The sequence below is a fragment of the Palaemon carinicauda genome, chromosome 23 (genome assembly GCF_036898095.1).
Source record: "Palaemon carinicauda isolate YSFRI2023 chromosome 23, ASM3689809v2, whole genome shotgun sequence".
NCBI classification, from domain to species: Eukaryota; Metazoa; Arthropoda; class Malacostraca; order Decapoda; family Palaemonidae; genus Palaemon; species Palaemon carinicauda.
This window is the reverse complement of record NC_090747.1, coordinates 71,369,876-71,389,552: the sequence shown is the minus strand read 5'-3', so window position 1 is coordinate 71,389,552 and position 19,677 is coordinate 71,369,876. Positions and strand designations below refer to the sequence as shown.

The window sequence follows — 19,677 nt, the reverse complement described above, 5'->3', positions numbered from 1 at the left end:
TTTCAAGGGGCTAAGAATACTTGGGAACACATTTTTCATCTGATAGAAACATTAGAATTTCTCACATGTTAAAGAGAAAATCTAAATTTTTTAAAGTAAAGTTAGTGCTCAAGATGAGGATTCATTGTATGAATTAAATATACGCTAGGGAGTCCTACAATATTGCTAATCACTTCAAATAACAGTGCTATTAAATGAAAGTAAGTAGTATAAGAAGTTCAAGTTTGATTTTATATATATATATATATATATATATATATATATATATATATATATATATATATATATATATATATATATATAGGTGTGTGTGAGTTTGTAGCCCCTTGTAGAGCGTACCACCAATAATCTCAGAATGCGGTGGGATCCCACGTCTTTTTTCCTGACCTCCTGTAGAAGCTAGTACCCAATCACATACGAAAAATCCGTGACATGCCAAACGTGAGCTGAGTGCTTTACCTTTGTGCATTGCGTAATTGTACATTCCACCTGGGTATATATATATATATATATATATATATATATATATATATATATATATATATATATTCGTAAATATATAGGCGTTTATGAAAAGAAAATATGATATTAAGCTTATGTAGACATCCATTTAAATTGAAAGGTTTTAATGCTTTCTTTGATTTATCTGTGATGCATACATAGGCACAAGCTTTTTCTGTATGGAAATTGTCCTATGGAAATCTAAATAAATAGCACAATGTTATGAAATCTTTAGTCATCATCCTAAAATATACTTGAATATCAGAGAGAGAGAGAGAGAGAGAGAGAGAGAGAGAGAGAGAGAGAGAGAGAGAGAGAGAGAGAGAGAGAGAGTTGGGGTGGTAGGGGGTAGCGTGCACCTGAGCGTGTGTGTACACTTCTTAGATTACAACCCCCCCCCCCTCCATCACCCCTTTCGCACCTTCCCCCTCCTCCATTCCTCCGATTCTCTCCGGTAACATTCCTCTAGTTTCACCAGCTTCCTCCCTCTCCTCCTAAGCTCTGAACCCCGATCTCTGTTCCGCCCTGTTACGAAATAAATGCAAATATGTAATCTAATATGGAACGACATTTCAAGTTGCACTTGCTATTACAATACCCCGTGGCTTTTGTTGAATAATAGTATTTTAATGGCCTCTGGTGTTGCAAATGTAAACACATGGCGATTTCTCTATTCTCGTTTGTTTTCTTCTTTCAAGGATTGTGTTTTTTGCCATTATTCGAAATAGATTTATGGAGCTTTTAGGTATAATGTAAACTCTTATTAGAATTCTCTGTATAAAGAAAATACTAAATATTGATAATATACAAGAAAGGAATACTACAATGTAATAAATATGATTTTAGATAAATTTTATTGGTTTTGAATACCATATTGACAAAATAAAGACCAAAACATCGCTTGTTATTACATACATATACCAAGGCACTTCCCCCAATTTTGGGGGGTAGCCGACATCAACAAATGAAACAAAAACAAAAAGGGGACCTCTACTCTCTACGTTCCTCCAGCCTTGTTATTGAGTCTTAATAATCGGCCAACATGAATATTCCAGATGGTTATAAAGGATTCTTATATTGAATATATGACAAGTGGAATAGTGGCTGCTTATCAAAACTAATCCAGCTGACTCAATTTTTTATTTTTATTTTCCAGATACCAGTTTTTCTTGCAACTTAAGCAAGACATTTATTCGGGGAAGCTGGAATGTCCTTATGCCCAGGGCATTGAACTCTTCTCCATGTGTCTCCAATGTGAGTATTGCTGGGTTTCTGTTACATTGCAGACATGAAAGTTTCACACTTGTAATTGTGTCTGGACAAAATTATTCATTTCTCTTTGATGCTTGAGTCATTGATATTAATAAGTATGGCTATTGGTACAGCTAATTCATTATCATTTCCAATGGATTTTATTTTGTTTATATGTTGATAATATCTATTAGAAAAAATATTGAAAGAGATCAATTAGAAAGACGTATGGAATTACCTTTATGATAAATCAATGCCATATTACTGTTATATTACTGTATTACAAATTTTATTGTCTGTTTTCCTTTTAACAGCTGAACTTGGTGATTATGATCCTGAGGTCCACACTCCAGGATTTGTATCCGAGTTCCACTTTGTTCCAAACCAGACAGATATGATGGAAGAGGACATTTTGGAAAAATTTAAAGAAATGGGGTAAATTTCTTAGTCATTTAGTAGATTATTTTAGGTCAGCATAATTTAAACTGCGCTTTATTTGATTAGCAAACAGCCAAGCTTATTTTAGGCAGTACTGTGTGAGAGGCATAGCACCAAAGAATAACTTTACATTTTGGTAGAAGTAATGTCGCAAGGCTTGAATAAAGCTGCTGTCATTCTGCATACTAATCTAAATACAATATAGTAATTCCCCTATATAAGGGGATGCTTTCCAAGAGTAGGTTTTTAGTTGAAAAGTTTAAAACTCTTATCTCCAACTCAACTCCTCAATTACTTCCAGTCGGGTGATCTTGCTAACACAATTGAATTATCCGATGTATGTTTCAAGAATTTCCACAGCTATAATAGTTTTAAAGAATTTAATTAATTTGATTTTTATTTTGCCATATTCAAAATAGAATTTTTTATTGCACACAGGTTCTAATTTAGGGGATTTAATGTGTTAATAGATGCTGCTCCCTCACACTGAGCATTGAGAATTCTAAATGTAAAGATCATAACCTGTACACCTATGTATCAATGAACCTTTGGACCAGAGTACAGTACTTGAATGTCTGTAAGAATGAAAATTAACTGTAGTTGTAATACTGAGTCTTATCTGTTAAGTAATTTGATCTATGAAGCTATTGAGTGTTGAAAATCTTTAGAATGAAGGTTGCCAATGATTTAATGTATGGGTAGTAAGCAGCTTTTGGCTAGAATTGTAATTTTTAATATACTTGACTCCAATAGGAGTTATACATTACCACTTTGCAAAGGCTTGTAATGTTGTTGATAATATAAGTGAATCTTAACCATAAAGGAGTAAAGTTGTTGAGAGGTTTTGGATGTGATTGATACAGGTTATTGTAAAAGTTTTTTTTTTTTTTTCAATGATGTGATAAATCATTGAAAAGAAGTATGCTAGCTGTAGAAAGCTTGAGGTGATATAGGAAACTTGATGACCATCTGCTTGTCTTTACAGGGGACTGACTCCTGCCCAAGCTGAACAAAGTTTCCTCAACAAAGCCAAGTGGTTGGAGATGTATGGAGTAGATATGCACACCGTGCTGGTAAGACTATCGTTCCTTAAATTTAAATGTCTTTTGAAAGTCATATTGAGCCATCACACTAGATTGGAACCTACAATAAGTACAGTACTTTTTGAAATTCTCTTTTAACAATTAAATGGTGAAGTTGTATAGAATTTAATAGAATCTGACATTATTTCTTTATTTTCAGGGAAAGGATGATAAATCTTACCGACTAGGTCTCACCCCAACTGGAATACTAGTTTATGAAAACGAAGTGAAGATTGGTCTCTTTTTCTGGCCCAAGATAACCAGGCTTGATTTCAAGAAGAAAAAACTAACTTTGATGGTTGTTGAAGACGACGATGAAGGCCGTGAACACGAACACACCTTTGTGTTTAGGTAATGAAAACATTCAATTGTTGTTATCATATCTATATTTTAGATATGGTTACTAATACCTAAGACCTTTTTCTTCTAAAGTTATTGTGTTCATGAGAAGCTATTTAGAACTGCTGCTTTCATTTCATGGTATCGATAAAGTACAGCAGTATTATGTCCTGCCTGGCTATTTAGCATGATTTTGTAAAGTTTGGTAATTTTCTTACAACATTTGCAACCAATATACTGTATGTCTATCATCTTAATGATTCCTTTGTTTTGTATTATACATTAAAGTCAGTTATGTCTTCTTACAGGTTATATAATGAAAAAGCTTGCAAGCACCTCTGGAAATGTGCTGTTGAACACCATTCCTTCTTCCGTCTAAAAGCTCCAAGCAAAGCACCTTCAGGAAGGCAAAACTTTTTCAGGATGGGCTCGAGGTTCAGATATAGGTCAGTGGATGCTATAAGGAAATTATATCATGCTAATGTTTTTGCTGCTTTCTTTCTTCTCTGTACCTTCACTGTATTTCACATGTTTTGATAGAAGTTAAAACTGATACATTAAAGGGTGCACTCACCCACATTAAAACAATGTTATTTTGTGGTTACTTCAAACTCTTTATTTGTTTCTCAACCTATTTTCTTTTTCCTCTAAAAACCCTTAAAAGATGATTATACACTAAAAGTTTTTCCTCACCACTGGGGATCATAAGGACATAGTCATATTTTAAGGTTATTTACTAAGCAGTGGGGAGCCCCTTCCCTGAAATCTAGAAGTAGTGTATACAGTAATCATTACATGTACCATTTCTGGACAGATTTTATGCTTTTATATTTAATTATCAGCTCTGACACTTGTGCATCTCTCAGCATAATCATAGCATAAACTTAAGTATATAATTGAGCAGACAGAACACATAAAACTAACATAACTTAAGTGACGTGCATCAAGCGTTTATTTACAAATATCATAGAGAACATAGGAAAACTGATAATCTATTCCTTAGGAGATCATAGAAAATTGTGGTGGTCCTGTAAATGGGATCCTGTACTAAAATAAATAGGTTTTCTTGGAATTCTTGAAAAAAAAAAAGTAAACAAATAGGTACCCAGGTCAGAAAAGAGTTGCCTGCTGGACCTGATGCACTTGTGTAAATATAGGGAAAGGATTTTTTAGCAATAAAGCAAATTGTTTTCATTAAAAAATATTCTTAAAATAGAATATAGGCATTCTAGCCAAAAATGAAATACAGTATTCCAAATTTTCAAATTTGGAGTACTGGCCCCTTAAAACATTTAGCTCTTGAAAATTAGTGAAAATGATAGTGCTTGAATTACATGGCTAATCTATAATATTTCTGTTGACAAAATATTGCTTCTTTTCAGTGGTCGCACAGAATTCCAAACTACCCTACAACAAAGAGCTAGGCGCACAGTTCAATTTGAGCGCAGACCGAGCCAACGTTTTGCCAGGCGGCAGAGTCATGTCTCAAAGGAGAGAGACAGAAGAAGTATGATTGACCCCAGAAAATCAGCAAAAGCCAAGGAAGCAGCCACCCCAGTTGTTAGTACAGCTGCAGCTGTAGGAGCTGCTACCTCAGAAACTCCGTCCAAGAGTGCTGCCACCACTACAGCTACTCTCAATGGAACAGCTGTGACAAGCTCTGCTACCGCCAGTGCTGCCAAAACAAGTATCTCAGCATCCAGCACCTCCACCATTCCATCCTGTACAACTACGCCCCCTCCATCCCCTCTGGAAACTCCATCTTCTCCTGTGCCTGGATCGGGGGTGCTACTTACCCACAAAGCTGCCTCTTCTGTCACCTCGCATACAACTGCTTCCACCACTTCATCGACCAATGGTACATCTGCTGTGGTTACATCAGCTGCATCTTCGTGTAATGGCACAGGTACTTGGCATTGGTTTCTTGCATTGGATTTGTACTGTATTTAGATTTTTAATCAATTAACCACTGTCATAATGGCTCTTTTTCAGATCACAACTTACTCATTTATATTTTACTTTGGGTTTGACTGCAATTGGAAAGGAAAGTTACTTCACCAACAGATGGGATCATTATGGACTTGAATAAGGATTCCAATATATAACTTTCTCAATTTAAAAAAAAAAGTTATAAATGTAAAATATTGAAGTTTTTCAGATGAGAAAAAAAAATTGGTCACATCTGATGTCCTTCAATTTCAAGATTACTTGGTTGTAAATTGCCTTGTTTAGTAATGGTTTGCGTTAACTTTTAAAGGATGGAATTAGAATATGTTTATTAATGGTTTGTGTTAACTTAAAAGTTGGAATGAGAAAATGGTGTACATATTATGGAAAAAATTGAAGTATCAAGTTTATCATGCTCTCTCTTCATGGTAATCATTATATTATGAATTTGAATGTGTTCACATTTTGGAGCTCAAAGTACTGAATGTACAGTCCCCTAAAACAGTAAAAAGCACCCTTAAATCCATTTGAGATTAGATTTAATATATGTTAACTAGTATCTGGGATGCCTCAAGTATTTTCAGACAATGTTTAGGGCCAAGCTATTTGTATATGCTTGGCATATGCCTTGAAAAGGATAACTTTCTTCCTAAATACTTTATAAACGAGAATTTAGGACATATGGGTGCCATACATCTTATTACTTATTGCTTCTTTGTCACTAATTTTTATTTGAATTATACATACATACATATACCAAGGCACTTCCCCCAATTTTGGGGGGGTAGCCGACATCAACAAATGAAACAAAAACAAAAAAGGGGTATACCAACCCATTGATTATCATATTTAGGTATGATATTCCCAACTGATATCCCCCTTTCATGTGAAGGGATTCCACTATTGGAAGGCCAGGCTTTATCAGTCTACTCGTCTCTATGAGATGCAGATAGGAGGTTACCATCTCCTTTGCTCCCTTATGGGACAAGGTAGATTGACATTTCAAAGGAAGAAATCGAACCTATTCGGTTTTAGTGGGATTTCTATCCCATGAAGCAGTGAGTCTCCCTATGTAAAGGACAAGAAGTTTGTATATGTGTAGGGACAAATAATTTTTTTTAATGTAATTTGTATTTTTCCTCCGTATAGTCCTGAGTCAAAGGGTCAAAGTGAAGATCTAACTAGAGGGGGAGGGGCATGGCTTATCCCCTGCGCTCGCCACCTGTCATTAACTACATAGTTAACAAATTCAAAACCCATTCCAGCTTGTGCTGAAAATATATATCCCTATTTAAAGAGACACAGGAGAGGCTATATGACAGCAACGATTCAACCTTTCATGACGATTAAAAGTAACATTTCAGGACATTATTGGTAAAAAAAATTTAGTTATAATTTTAAACAGATTTGCAATCATATTTTGGCAGAATACCCTACCCCTCAGCATAGATGATTAAAAAGAATTCCTTTTCTAACAACCAAATGAGATTGTAGCCTTTAAATAAGTGCCTGTTCTAGGCAGCTACCTGGCTTGATTTTTGTTTGCCAATGTATTAAATTTTGTCTTGCGCATTAAAAGGTTTTATATTGTGAGTGATTAAATAAATTTTATTGAGATTATTTCTCTTCAAATTTTCCATTCAAAGACATGCACATATCATTTTTCAAGAGTTATATTTTGGGGATGTGGTATGGAATGTGCTGTACGTTGTTTCTTTCTTCATATGTACTTTAGTTGTTGATGTCAAGGGATATGTGATTAAGTACAACAGACATCTTATCAAATTGCTTTTTTTCACTATTGCATGAACAGTATTCATGTTAGATCTTCCCAGCACTTGTGGTCATTCTCTTGATAATTTTAAAATGAACACATTTTGTAGAATGTAGGATATCTGGCCTGGGTGGGCAATATTTATCTTCATTATTTTCCCTATTGCTCTTCTAGGAAATGTCCTCATGATTAGTCTAAGAAATTGCAAGACCATTTGCCTTAATTCTCCAAATGGGTACTGATAATGGCTTTTATTTGGTCTGAAACTCTGCTGCTTACATTAATGCATTATTTGGTATACTGGTTAACATCTCATCACAGAAAAATGACAGATTTTGGCTTGAAGAGATACTATTTCCATATAAGATTTTCAAATTACATTAGACAGGTAGAAATTTCAAGGCTTGCATGTATTGGATTAGAAAATAGCATCCTTTTGGAACCAGAGCTTTTTGTTTAGACATGATTCAAATGTTTTATGAGTTAAATGCTTAACTATTTTCTTGAATATTTAAAATTGTGTACCTATTTTAAAAGGAATCACAGATATGAGTGGTATTTTACATGGTTTGCAGGATCTCTGAAAATAAATGATCGTACACTATTTCTTACCCCTTACTATTGAAAGCACATATTTGAGTATAGGTACCACTTTTACAGAGATGATTAGGGATCTCTTGTCCTTGTTTATTAGGCTCTAAAGTATATTATTTTTGTTGACAATGAAAGAGTTGAAGTAAAAGTACCACTATTAAAAGCTTTTGTAGCATCAATGATATGAAAGTGTTGACCATGTGATGTTTGCTGTGGAAATACTGTATAGTACAACATTTTTCATGTACACAGCATGAATAACACTTTAAGATGTCACATTGCAAAATGTTAGGTAAACCTTGATTTTTTTTATACATGCATGGTGTGTACCACAGCCTATAAAGTTATTTTACTGGCAGTACCCAGAAAAATATAGTAAACTGCTTTTACTACTCATTGGATAATAATATAAATAAGGCATTTTAACTATTAACCAGTTGCTATCTCAAAGCCAGATTTTATTTACATACAGTAGTATGATTTTGGTAATGAATGCAGTATAATCTTTACTGTAATTTTATTATGAAGAATAATTCATATTTTTATGGTAAGTTTTACTTTTGATTTTTTTTTCTAAATAGAAACTTTTAGCAAAGCTATTTTGCAATGCTAGTGTTTTATTTTTTATGCACATAATTTTTTTTTTTTAAGTCTTGCAGCTTTCTAAATTGTTTACAAAACTGTACATTTAGCTTTTTAATGTAAAGGTATTAGAATATATATTTTATAAAGTGCTTGGTCCATAGAAACCTTGCAACTGTTGTTTGTATAAAGAATAAAAAACTTCAGTAAAGCTTTTAACTTTCAAAGCAATACACATCAAGCATTATTGTATATAGTCCATAAGTCATTGCTATTTATACGTAGGCTTTGATTATTATTATTTTTTCTTTTTACAAAATTTCTACAATGGCTGATAAGTAAATTAACTTACTAAGCTCAACATTGGCCTCGAATGCTGAAGTAGTTTTAACGTACAAGTGCTTGACTGACCTGAGGACCCTCTGCATCCTTTTTCCTAAACGCACTTTTCTTCATCCCTTTCTTTACTTTGGACATCACCTGGCTACTGTAGATGAGCTGTGTTAGCAAACCTAATTAACGTACAGTATCTTGTGTGGATTTTTTTTTTTTTCTATTTTGAGTTTCTACTGGAGAATCAAGGTTTGAAATCCTGTCATGATGTAAAGGAAAGGAATTGTTCCCACAGCTGCATCTGAAGAAAGCCTTAGCCAAGAGAAGGAGAGGAGTTTCCTTGAAGGTCCTTTGTTGACGAAAGATCATGAATGTAGCGCCTATATAAAAGGAAAAAAAGAAGGGAATTTAATACTTCCCGTATTCCATCTACTCCTTTCTGTTGGCTTGTGATCTGAATGAATCTTTTTTTTCTTTCTCCTTTTTCTTGCTCTCTCGTGGGCCTCTAGAAGATGTCTCGTATGCTGCTGAGGACAGGCTTGACTGCTTGATTAAGAGTCTTGCTAAAGACTCTTCAGTACCAAGATATTTGGACAGTACAGTCAATGATCTTGCCCTGGCTAAGCCCTGTCAAAAAGAACTTGTTGGGGCAGAGGCTCTCCCACAGCCTAGAGGGGCGATAGGTAAGGTTGGACATATGTTGCACTAGCATAGCGGCACTATCTGGCTTCTAAGAATGAAAGTGACGAGGCTCTGCTTTTGTGATCTACCTTCTGCAATAAGCTTTATGTTTTATATTGCAAGCTGTGCCTTTCTATCACTGGGATATTCATTACATTATAATATTTGGATTACCCAAGCTTAATTATAAGGGTTTTGGAGGTTAATTAGTGGACGAGGAAAGGGATACATTCTGATGTTCAAGGTGAAATAATCAATGCATTTTCTTCTGCTCTAATTTGGGTTACTTGATGATATCAAATAACGTGTGTTGTACAGAAATGCCTGACAGTACTAATCTAATACTGTAGCGTTAAGCTAGTGGCTAGTAAATTAAAAAAATGAAACATTATAGTGTAATGATTTTCCTGCAAGCTAATCCCTACACCTATTTAATGTATTGCTTTGCTTGCCATCCTTGTACTGCTAAAGCATTCTTTTTAGTTGTCATCTTTAGCTTGGGATAAAGCATAATTGCCTTGCTTTTTTTTGCTTGTTTGCTAGACACTAATTTGATATAATAGCATTTTACATTTAGCTTAAAAAAGTATCTTCTTTTTACTGATACAATACATCTTTTATTTCAGGAATTCACATTACATAATGTAAATGCATGATCCTTTCCGTAAATGTTCTAAGAAATGATTTGTAGCTGATTTGTACCTGACTGTATTAATTTTTTTTTTAATTCCTAGTTCTTGGTGATACTGAATATTATGCTAGTTTTCATTAGTGTACTGCAAATGCATTATGATGCACCTCTGATTTAATCCTTTTCACCATTCATCTAAATTTGCCATTATCATTCCTCGTATGAATCTCAAATGGTTTCCAGGTTAGGTAGTTCAGGCTTTGGATGTATGTTCTTTGCACGTAGCATTTGGGTAGTTTTTATCCCATAGTACCTGGGAGTTCAGTTTTAATGATTGGATGTATGATAAAGTACTGCAATTGCACCAAGTGGGCAAGTTATGGAATTACTGTACAGTAGTGTCTTACTGATGGTTGTTTCTGCAGGAAACAATTTGCTACTGACTAGAAAATAGTCAGTGCTAAGGTTTGGTTCTTACCGCCTTTCGTATGAACATTTTCCTCCTTTGAACAATTTTTTGTGGAATTTTATTTATAAATGAGCTGTGTTTTATATTGTTTTCTATATATGTAGGCATAAGTCTAAAATAAATCTCGTTTCCATGTTTATAATAAGGAAAAGCAAATATCCAGCTCTCTACATGTAATCAGTTCTCCTGGAAGCCTGCACTTGGATTGCTAGGATGATTGGATGCAAGTAGTGTCTTATGTTTATTCCATTCTTTATTAGCTAAAAAGGAGAGATTTTTAATTGTGAGGGTAAAAATTCAAGTTGCACATTGAATGTGCCATCAGTAATAAGCCTCTTATTTGACAGTCTGATTCTTTTTTCTTTTTAAAGGTAGATTTTATTTTTCCAGTAATAATCAATGCCTCTGCTTAGAAAGCTGAATGATGGTAAGCACAAAGCCATTTAAGCTGACGATGAACTCTCCATGGTCACATACAATTGCCTTTCGTTATGAATAAGCATAACATGTTAACAATATTTTAATCATATCTATTACAAAAAAGCAATGACAAGGCTTCATCTTTGAAGGTCGGGTAGCAAACTCGCATCATAATTCATTTTAGCTATAATATACTTGTTAGACAGAAATGTGTACATCAGAATTGAGCAATGTGTGAGAGAAATGTTATACAATGTAAATGAAAATGAGATTGAGAGGATAAGATGTTAACACTATAAATTACCCCCCAAAGAAATGGGAACAGATTAATTGAAACCTGGGTGTAAGTTTCAGCATACAGTATTAAAACTTCAATGTGTACATAATTACTGTATATTATATTGTTTACATCCAATTTTGGATGGCATTTTCCTCCTTAAATACATTGTTCGTTTTTTTTTTTTTTTTTTTTTTTTTTTTTTTTTTTTTTTTTTTTTTTTTTTCGTAATTTCCATGCTTCAAACCACAGATTTTTAAGTGTGTAAGGTGAAATCTGCACATGCTTGCACTGCTCTACACTCATTTTGAAAATATATTCCTAGTTAAACTTGTTACATTACAATAAGAAAAAATCATTACTGTACACTTAAATTAAGATGTTAGTATTTAGAGGTTCGGCTGGTACAGTAAATGTAACATGTTATCAAGAATTTTATAATAAGTACAATAAGCAAAAAAAAAATAATAGATTTTGAAATAGCCTGTTTTGAACATCAGTACTAATATTTACCTCTGTTTGTAGAATTGGCATTCTCAAATAAGCTGGTCTAATTTATAGATTTTTTTTTCTTGGGACTTGACTAGTTATTTACAGTATACTCTATTAGTACCAGAAGCAAATGATATTTATAACCATTTAATTAGTTTTTGGTAAATAGACTTTGAGACTATGAGCTGTAAGTTGCATATATACATGAATAATAAAAAAAACAGTAAAAAATGGTTAATGTAGCTGTGTAATACAATAGATTATAACAATAACTGTAGTTATTTTTACAGAGCATAGACATGATATTGCTATAGATAATTATTGTTGCTCAATTCCACATTCTGAACTCTAACTTGAATAAATACAGTAACATCTTTTTACCTTGAGATATAACTGTCTTGGATATGTCCATATTAGGGAATACGTTTAGATGGTTTGAAGCTTCTATTGGAAGGATACTCCAGCATTCATGTAGCATTGTGAACAATTTCATAGCTGGTATTTTGTGACAGTTGTCTCCATCTGCAAAGTATATTTGCTCTAATTTTTAGATGGACAGCATTGCATGTTTGGCATGATTTAATTTACTAACATAAGTTTAGAAATTGTTATAAACTACTCCATTCAAATGCCAAGAGACGGCAGGTATCACAAGGTTGCGGAACTTCCTTTCGGAGTGATGATACTTACTTTCAAGTCTGCTGTTTTCTAAGGTGCCATTCATAGTTATGCAATAAATCCCTTATAATTCATCTTGGTCTTTTGTATTGATGTTTTGAATCAAAATTTTCATTTTTTCCTTTTCTATATTTCCAGTTCATCAATTATTTTGTAGATGGTAAATACATGTTGGGATGTTTTCCCCTGAGTTTTCATATACAATTAAAGATGGATACTAAAAGATTTTAAATTCCACAGTATAATCTAATAATTTTTAGTTACCCTGCACTATGCTACACTGTTGTTTACTGTGTGCTAGCTAGAATTATGAATTATAGGGGTTTTAATGTGTTGTGCCCTAATAGGGAGAAATTATTACCAGTCAATGTCTATATATTTTATTTCATCCTTTAGAAGCAGAGGTTCTGGTGAACAAAATGAAGAACTTGGAGAACACAAGTAATGCCAACATTACAAATGGTGGTGGAAGTCTTCGCGGAGTGCCCAGTGTACTTTCTGCTTCTACAACTACTAAGGTTAAGGATGTTAATGTTGTGGTGCTTCCTAATAATCAGGCAACTCTTACCAAAAATGCCGCCCGTCCCATACCACCTGAGCAGTTCAAATCAAATATTTTAAAAGGTAAGTGATTTGTGTGAATAATTTCTTGAAATTCATGACCTCACGTGGCAGATGCATTATGATCAGAGGGTAAATTGATCATAATTGACTTTAAAAAGTAGTTTTGCACCAGTAGGTTTTCTTCAGTAGAAAACCTGGAGTTATATTTGTATTTATGAACATCTGGATATTCAAGAAACAGTTTTTGTTCCAACATGAAAACAAATCCTTGTCCTTTAATAGGAGCATGCTTTCAGTTTGGCTTGAAATTTGGCTGTTAAAATTTATAACAAGGTGTCTAGTTACTGGTGGGTGGTGGGGAAGCCCCGCCTCCCTGCCAGTACACTGAGTAGTCTCTTAGCTTTTAGCTGCTGAAGATTACATATATTGCTGATGCCTTCAACTGGCTGTTTTAATACTTTTTTTTTCTACTGTACTATTAGCAGTTCGTTGTTTGTGAGGGAACTTGAGGAAGACGAAAGATTTTGCAGATTTCCCGAAAACTTTAGCTAACTGATAGTTTGTGTAACCTGCCAATACAGTGTTACAAATTTATTCCTATTAATAGTGAAGTAGTGATGACAATGGCATCACACCTTAAGAATTAAATGTCGTTGCAGCACTTTTTTGCTAGTTTTGTAAAGGGTTTTATAAAGCTCTTGGTAGCGATAATGGCTGATAACACTTTCATCCATGCCTAGATTTGCAAAGTAGCCCTCTTGTCAATCCCTTCTTAAGCAGGTGCACTCTTGCGAGTAGAAGACACCATGCAGCTTTGCAAGGTTCTTCCAATCAAGAACATTGTTCAAGCAAACCCTACATCATTGCTTGGTGGAAAGGCTTAGTTTCGCACCATCACTTGTCTTGTTCTCTGTTCAGTAGGATAAGAAACTTTCAGGATTCTCCCAGTCACAGACTCATCGAAGTTCGAAAACGCCTTCCAACACCTCTGAATCCTAGACTCTTATGCCTTTCTGTCCCTTTCCCTGTCTCTTCCACTACTCAATAGTTGGTAGATGACATCAAGATTCAGAAGGACCCTGTTTATCTCTTCCTTTATCAGGGAAGCTCTCAAATTTCTGAGGTAGAGATACCACTCAGTCCTCAATCCAAGTGTTAAATATTTCAGACCTGAACTCCTCAAGAGAATCACCTATACTCCTGAGAAGCCATGGTAGTCAGTCTTTACCTCCTAAGAGCTAAAGCTGCTTTGAGTGTTTCCACCCATTTGAACTAGGGTTAGCCCCTGAAAGCGAGTATGAAAACAGCATTATTTTCCTGTCACTAGCCATTCTCAAGGATAGAAGATCTCCATCTCTTTAGCTCAGCAGTTGTGGCAAGGACTTCGAATTCAAGCACCCATGACTTCATCCTTCTTCCTCTCCTTTCTTCAAAGCCAGGAATAATTTACTTTTCTGTTCTTGTGAGGAGACACTACGAGTCTTCCCTCTGTACGGAAGGAATGGGAGTTCCTGAAATATTATTTTGTTCTGGCTTCATGGGACCAATTGAACATGCACTCCCACGAGGGAACTACCCTGGACACAATCATGCGAAGCCAGAATATCTGATCATCTCTAACCTTCCGTAAGAACATGTCAGTGACGCAAGTGCTAAAGGCCGGATTCTGAAAGCTCCAGGTAATCTTTGCAGCCCACTATCCATCGGAGTATACCAACAAGTCTTTAAATTTTTATTGTGACCTGTGGTAGCTGCTCAACAGTTTGTGTTGCTTATCTAGCTCCTTAGGGGACAAGAAGCATCTTGTCTTAGATAATGATCTAGTCTAAGTGGATTGTCTGGCCCTTTTCCTCTTTCCCTCTGGGGGTGCCGCGGTCGTTCCATTGTTTGCTGGGTCGGACATGAGAATGTAGGATACACTGCACGTAATTGGCCATACATTGTGACATTCATAGTCTTCCTAGTACATAGGTTCTTCCTCGACTGTCTGTCAGTGGACAGAAACTTAGCCCAGCTCATGAGATAGAGTAAATGGATTGGAAGGTGGTAGTAATCAGCTCTCTCACACTTCTATCAGGTCTGAGTGTATTAACATCCCCGGATTTTAAACCAACCAGTATGGTTAAAGGGAGTTCATTACCCCAAGGATGAGTCTCCTATTGGAGGATGGAGATTTGTATTTGTGTAGGAACCAGTCACCAGTTTTAAAAGTAATTTGTATTTTTTCTAAATATATAAATCTGAACCTCTTGAGTTTCATTTCATGCCTTAACAGCCCTGCAAGCCTTAGGTGAAGGTCAAAGTGACTACTCAGTATACTGGGTGGGGGAAAGGACTTCCACTCCACCAACCAGTAACTACCAACACCTCGTTAAAAATTTTAAAAGCGGAATTTCCAACCAAGCTGAAAGCCTACTCCTATTAAGGGCTTAGGTTTGTATAGGAAAAATACAAATTACTTTTATTATTTGTGATGTTACTTTACCTGCTGGAATTAGTTGCTACTCAAAAATGATATAGAAATTAAGATATTTAATATTTTTATGTACTTAACTATCAATAAAAATTAAAATATTTATCACAGTAGTAAATAAAATAACTTTTTGGAATCTTGTGTTTGATAAAAAGGTTTTTGGCAGCTTTAGGTATTCATCTCTTTGATAAAAGTACCCTATTTTCTTCCAAGGATACAGTATCTGTTTTTGCATAAGATAGTGTTGCTAAAGATAAGGACTAGTAGCTATTCAGTTTTTTGCTATCTTTGGCTACCCCAAGGCAGTTTAATTTTTTCCGGCTCCATTAATGAGTTGTGAATATTTATATTTCGAATTTAGAATATTTATATTTTCCTTTTTTGGCACATACACTACATACTACCGACTGCTTTCTTTGCATATTAGTGGTGAATGTGGGAGATGGAGGTTTTATGGGTAAACTACATGGATGCAAATTTAGTTTGGCTTTTCAGGTGTTTGAATGATAAACATCCATAGTTTGTATATATAATTAATGTGTTTGATAAACTGGTCATGAAGGATTTTAAAACCATGAAAATGTAAGTACTGTACAGTACATATGTGTAAGAGGACTTATTTATCTTATGCAGTTTTTTTACATAATCATATAGTAATTATATTTTCTTGTTTTTGGAAAGTAATACAAATTTCTTCAAACTTACTTTTTATTCCTTATGATGTTGACTTGGTATCTTATAATATATGGTACTCTAAAGTCCTCTTACATTTCATATTATTCCATGTGTATAGCGGACTTTACAAACTCAAACATTCTTGATACATTCAAGATACAGTCTATATTATGCATATGTACAGTTGGGTGTCAACTTTACTTGAATTTGAATAAACAATTAAGAAAATTTTTAAGAAATTTCAAACAATTTTAAGTTCATGGTTGAAAGTATGATTATCATCTATGTTATTGTTACCATCATACAGTAATCTGTAAAATAATAGTGGGTTAAAACTGGAACTATGGTGCACCCTTACAACATGCTGTCATTACAATCACTATTACATGAAAATGAAATCTGATGTTAATTGGCTAAATTTACCATTATATGATTGGAAGGCTGGCAATGGAGCAAAAGTTAATTTCTTTTTTACTTAATTAAAAAAGGATGTGTAATGGTTTTGTATAATATACCAATTCAAATACCATATACTATAATGTAATATGCAAGTTTGGATTTGAATCTACAAATTACAAGATAAAGTATCCTGGTGGTCATGGAATCCATACCACTCAAAACTCAAGGGTTGGGTGTATACTGTATTTAGTATATCATTTAGACCATGTGCATAAATGTGTAAAAGTAGCACAAGGCTGTAATCTAACGTGAGTCCGCTGTACTCGAAATGCTAATTTGAGCCATGCTTATAAATTTTTTTCATTTTTCTTGTATTTGTAGCCAAGGCTGAGGAAGAGTTGAAAAAGGGGCCAACCATTACTGCAAGTGAAGTAGATAAATTACCAAGTAGTAAAGCAAAGATAGCAAATGGGTGAGTTGGATGATTTGCCTTTCATTCTTCATGGTCTTGTGTTCATTTTTTTAGGTTTTTGGTGTTCTGTAGCTTAATGTCAGGTTATTATGTGGCATACTTGTAATTAATAGTGTACTGTAAATAGTTTAATGCTTGCTTCTCTCAGTGTTTTTTATTTAATTTTATAAATTTCAAGGTATCTTCCCTGGTATTTAAATACTGAGATGTCATTTCTTTAGTAATAGTGCCAACAAGTTGTAAGGATCCTAATATACTTTTCAGTACTTCAAGGATTCGATGCCATAGATAGATATCTTGGTATTTAGGTGCAGTTCTGCATTTTAAAGATCATATCAATAGCACTTGAAAGATTAGTATTTAGTAACAAATGTACTGAATTTTAGCATTATTTCCCCTTTCGTTTCTTGGTAGCTTTAGTGACCCCAAAGTCTTTGTGAATATTCACACCAAATACTGTATTATTGAATTTTAGGGAGGTGGCTGATAGCTCAGCTTGTAGTGACGAGCCAGAGGGTGCCGTTGATGGGTAAGGTTTAAATAAAAGTGCCTCGCAAAACTAGCATGGCTAACACATTACCATAGTAAAATGCAGATGCCTGGTAGGGCTGGCAACCTCAGCACTCAAAATAGATAATTACAGATATACAAATCATTCATTTAACCAATGTCACAGATTACTGTATCAGATTCAGTATGCGCATGTAATTGCATTAGAGTACTGACATTTGAATATTCTCCTTATGGTAGGGTAATGAATTACATTTAAGATGCTGTGCATTGTTTCTGATATTCTCTTACTGTGTATTGGTGATGAAGTGTATACTGTATTAATGGCCTTTTCCCTGTGTGTAAATTAACATATTCGAAAAAGAGTAGGAGGCAGAGCTTTAAAAAGTATACTAACCTAATTAAAAATAACTGACATTTTCATTTTAAATCTTAACAAAATGATGTGAGGATTGTTTCATGTCATGAGAAATTTGACATTACAAGAATTTTTTTTTTGTACTGACACATGAAATTGTGAAACATTAATGAGCAATGAATGGATAGAAATTTTTTAAAATAAATTTTCAAAATTGTTATGCTATAATGGTAATGGAGTTACTTAAATTTCTGAATAAGGGTTGTATGCTGAACATAAATTTATAAGGTGCAATTTCATAATATGCTTAAATTCATACAATAAGATAAGTTAGTTTCATCACAGCTTTCAAATTTTGTTTTTTGAGTAATGTCAAATTTCTCTAGTTTCCTATTAGGTGGAGGCTTATTAGAATAGTAAAACATTAATACATTAACTGTGCATGAATCTTTTTTTTAATTGCGTAAGGGAATTAGTACCTTGAAAAGCTTATAAGTTTTAAACAAATTATTAGTTTCTATTCTGATGTAATAAGGCCATATGTCTTTATTATTGATTGGTTCTTTGAATAATAATTTTATATCAGCACCTGATTTAAACATTTTTACAATTATCTTATCTTATTTTTACTGGCAAATTAAGGTTGTTTACAGCTGATCCCTTTTCCAAGCATTTGAGAAAACTTGTATCTTGAATGCAGTAATTCCAGATAGTCATGGAACTGCTATCGTAGCATTGATTTTACTGTACTACTATTATTGCTCTGGGGTAAAATGTTAAGCTGAAATTCACCCGGTCTTGGGTTCAATTTCTACTTGCAACTCGCCCACTCCACTGATTTATAAATAAGTACTGGTGTTTACTCGACGATGAAAGATGGAGAAGAAACGGGCTGGCTATCTTACCTCATAGTTCTGCGGCCTAGTTACTATCTTTTTGCAAGACATATCCTCATTTTCATTGAAGCACCAGATTACAAAGTACATACTGTATATTTAAATGAAAATTTCTGAAATAGTTTTATCCTGTTACTCAAGGAAAAGGCTTAGTAATGGGCAATATTTGATTGGCACAGTTGTCTAAGTGGATAATCAACCGAGACATCCGGTAAACATTCTCGTGTAACTAAGATTTTAAATAGTGTTCAAGCCCCATAAAAAATGACAGCTAAATATTTAGATAGATATGCGTACAGATTCAACCCTTCCCACCCCCTCTACCTTTCCTAACTACAATCCCTCTCACTGGGGTATGACTATGCCCTCTCTTCCGTACTCGCGGGACAGGGAGAGACCAGTAGTTCTACGTCTTGCCGTTGAGCTTGACCTAAAAGATATATTTATATGCTAGCTCTTTATTATACAGAGGAGATGTGAAATTTGATTCCAGGATTTTTATATTTTATAGAAATTCAAATTGGTACCATGTGTATATTTTCAAAAAGTTGCTAACAAATTGCAGGCTAAGCATGATCATTACATTGCTTCAAGTCACTTTCCTGTATGCAGGAAGAAGTGTTAATGAACATAAGATATCTTTTTCAAACTGATAGCTGTATAACTTGAATCAACATATGAAATATGACTGGCCTTTGTTATTAGATTTATAACATTGAGCATAATCTATTATTATTATTATTATTGTATTATCCAAGCTGCAACCATTGGTACCAAAAGGAACATTAGTTCAGTACAAAAGATAAATTGAGGAGTAAAAAATAAACTGTAAAAGAAAAAG

At 34.1% G+C, this 19,677-nt stretch overlaps 1 protein-coding gene across 1 annotated transcript in view; it reads left to right on the top strand.

Moving 5' to 3' along the window:
- Window positions 1–19,677, top strand: part of LOC137617168 (uncharacterized) — a 184,058-nt gene that overhangs the window by 148,490 nt on the left and 15,891 nt on the right. Inside the window, exons 6-15 of the mRNA XM_068347026.1 lie at window positions 1,658–1,755; window positions 2,067–2,187; window positions 3,176–3,263; window positions 3,433–3,623; window positions 3,920–4,057; window positions 4,994–5,517; window positions 9,351–9,524; window positions 12,886–13,113; window positions 16,982–17,072; window positions 17,548–17,601. Of these exons, the coding sequence (XP_068203127.1) occupies window positions 1,658–1,755; window positions 2,067–2,187; window positions 3,176–3,263; window positions 3,433–3,623; window positions 3,920–4,057; window positions 4,994–5,517; window positions 9,351–9,524; window positions 12,886–13,113; window positions 16,982–17,072; window positions 17,548–17,601 (1,707 nt within the window). The remainder of the gene's footprint in view (window positions 1–1,657; window positions 1,756–2,066; window positions 2,188–3,175; window positions 3,264–3,432; window positions 3,624–3,919; window positions 4,058–4,993; window positions 5,518–9,350; window positions 9,525–12,885; window positions 13,114–16,981; window positions 17,073–17,547; window positions 17,602–19,677) is intronic.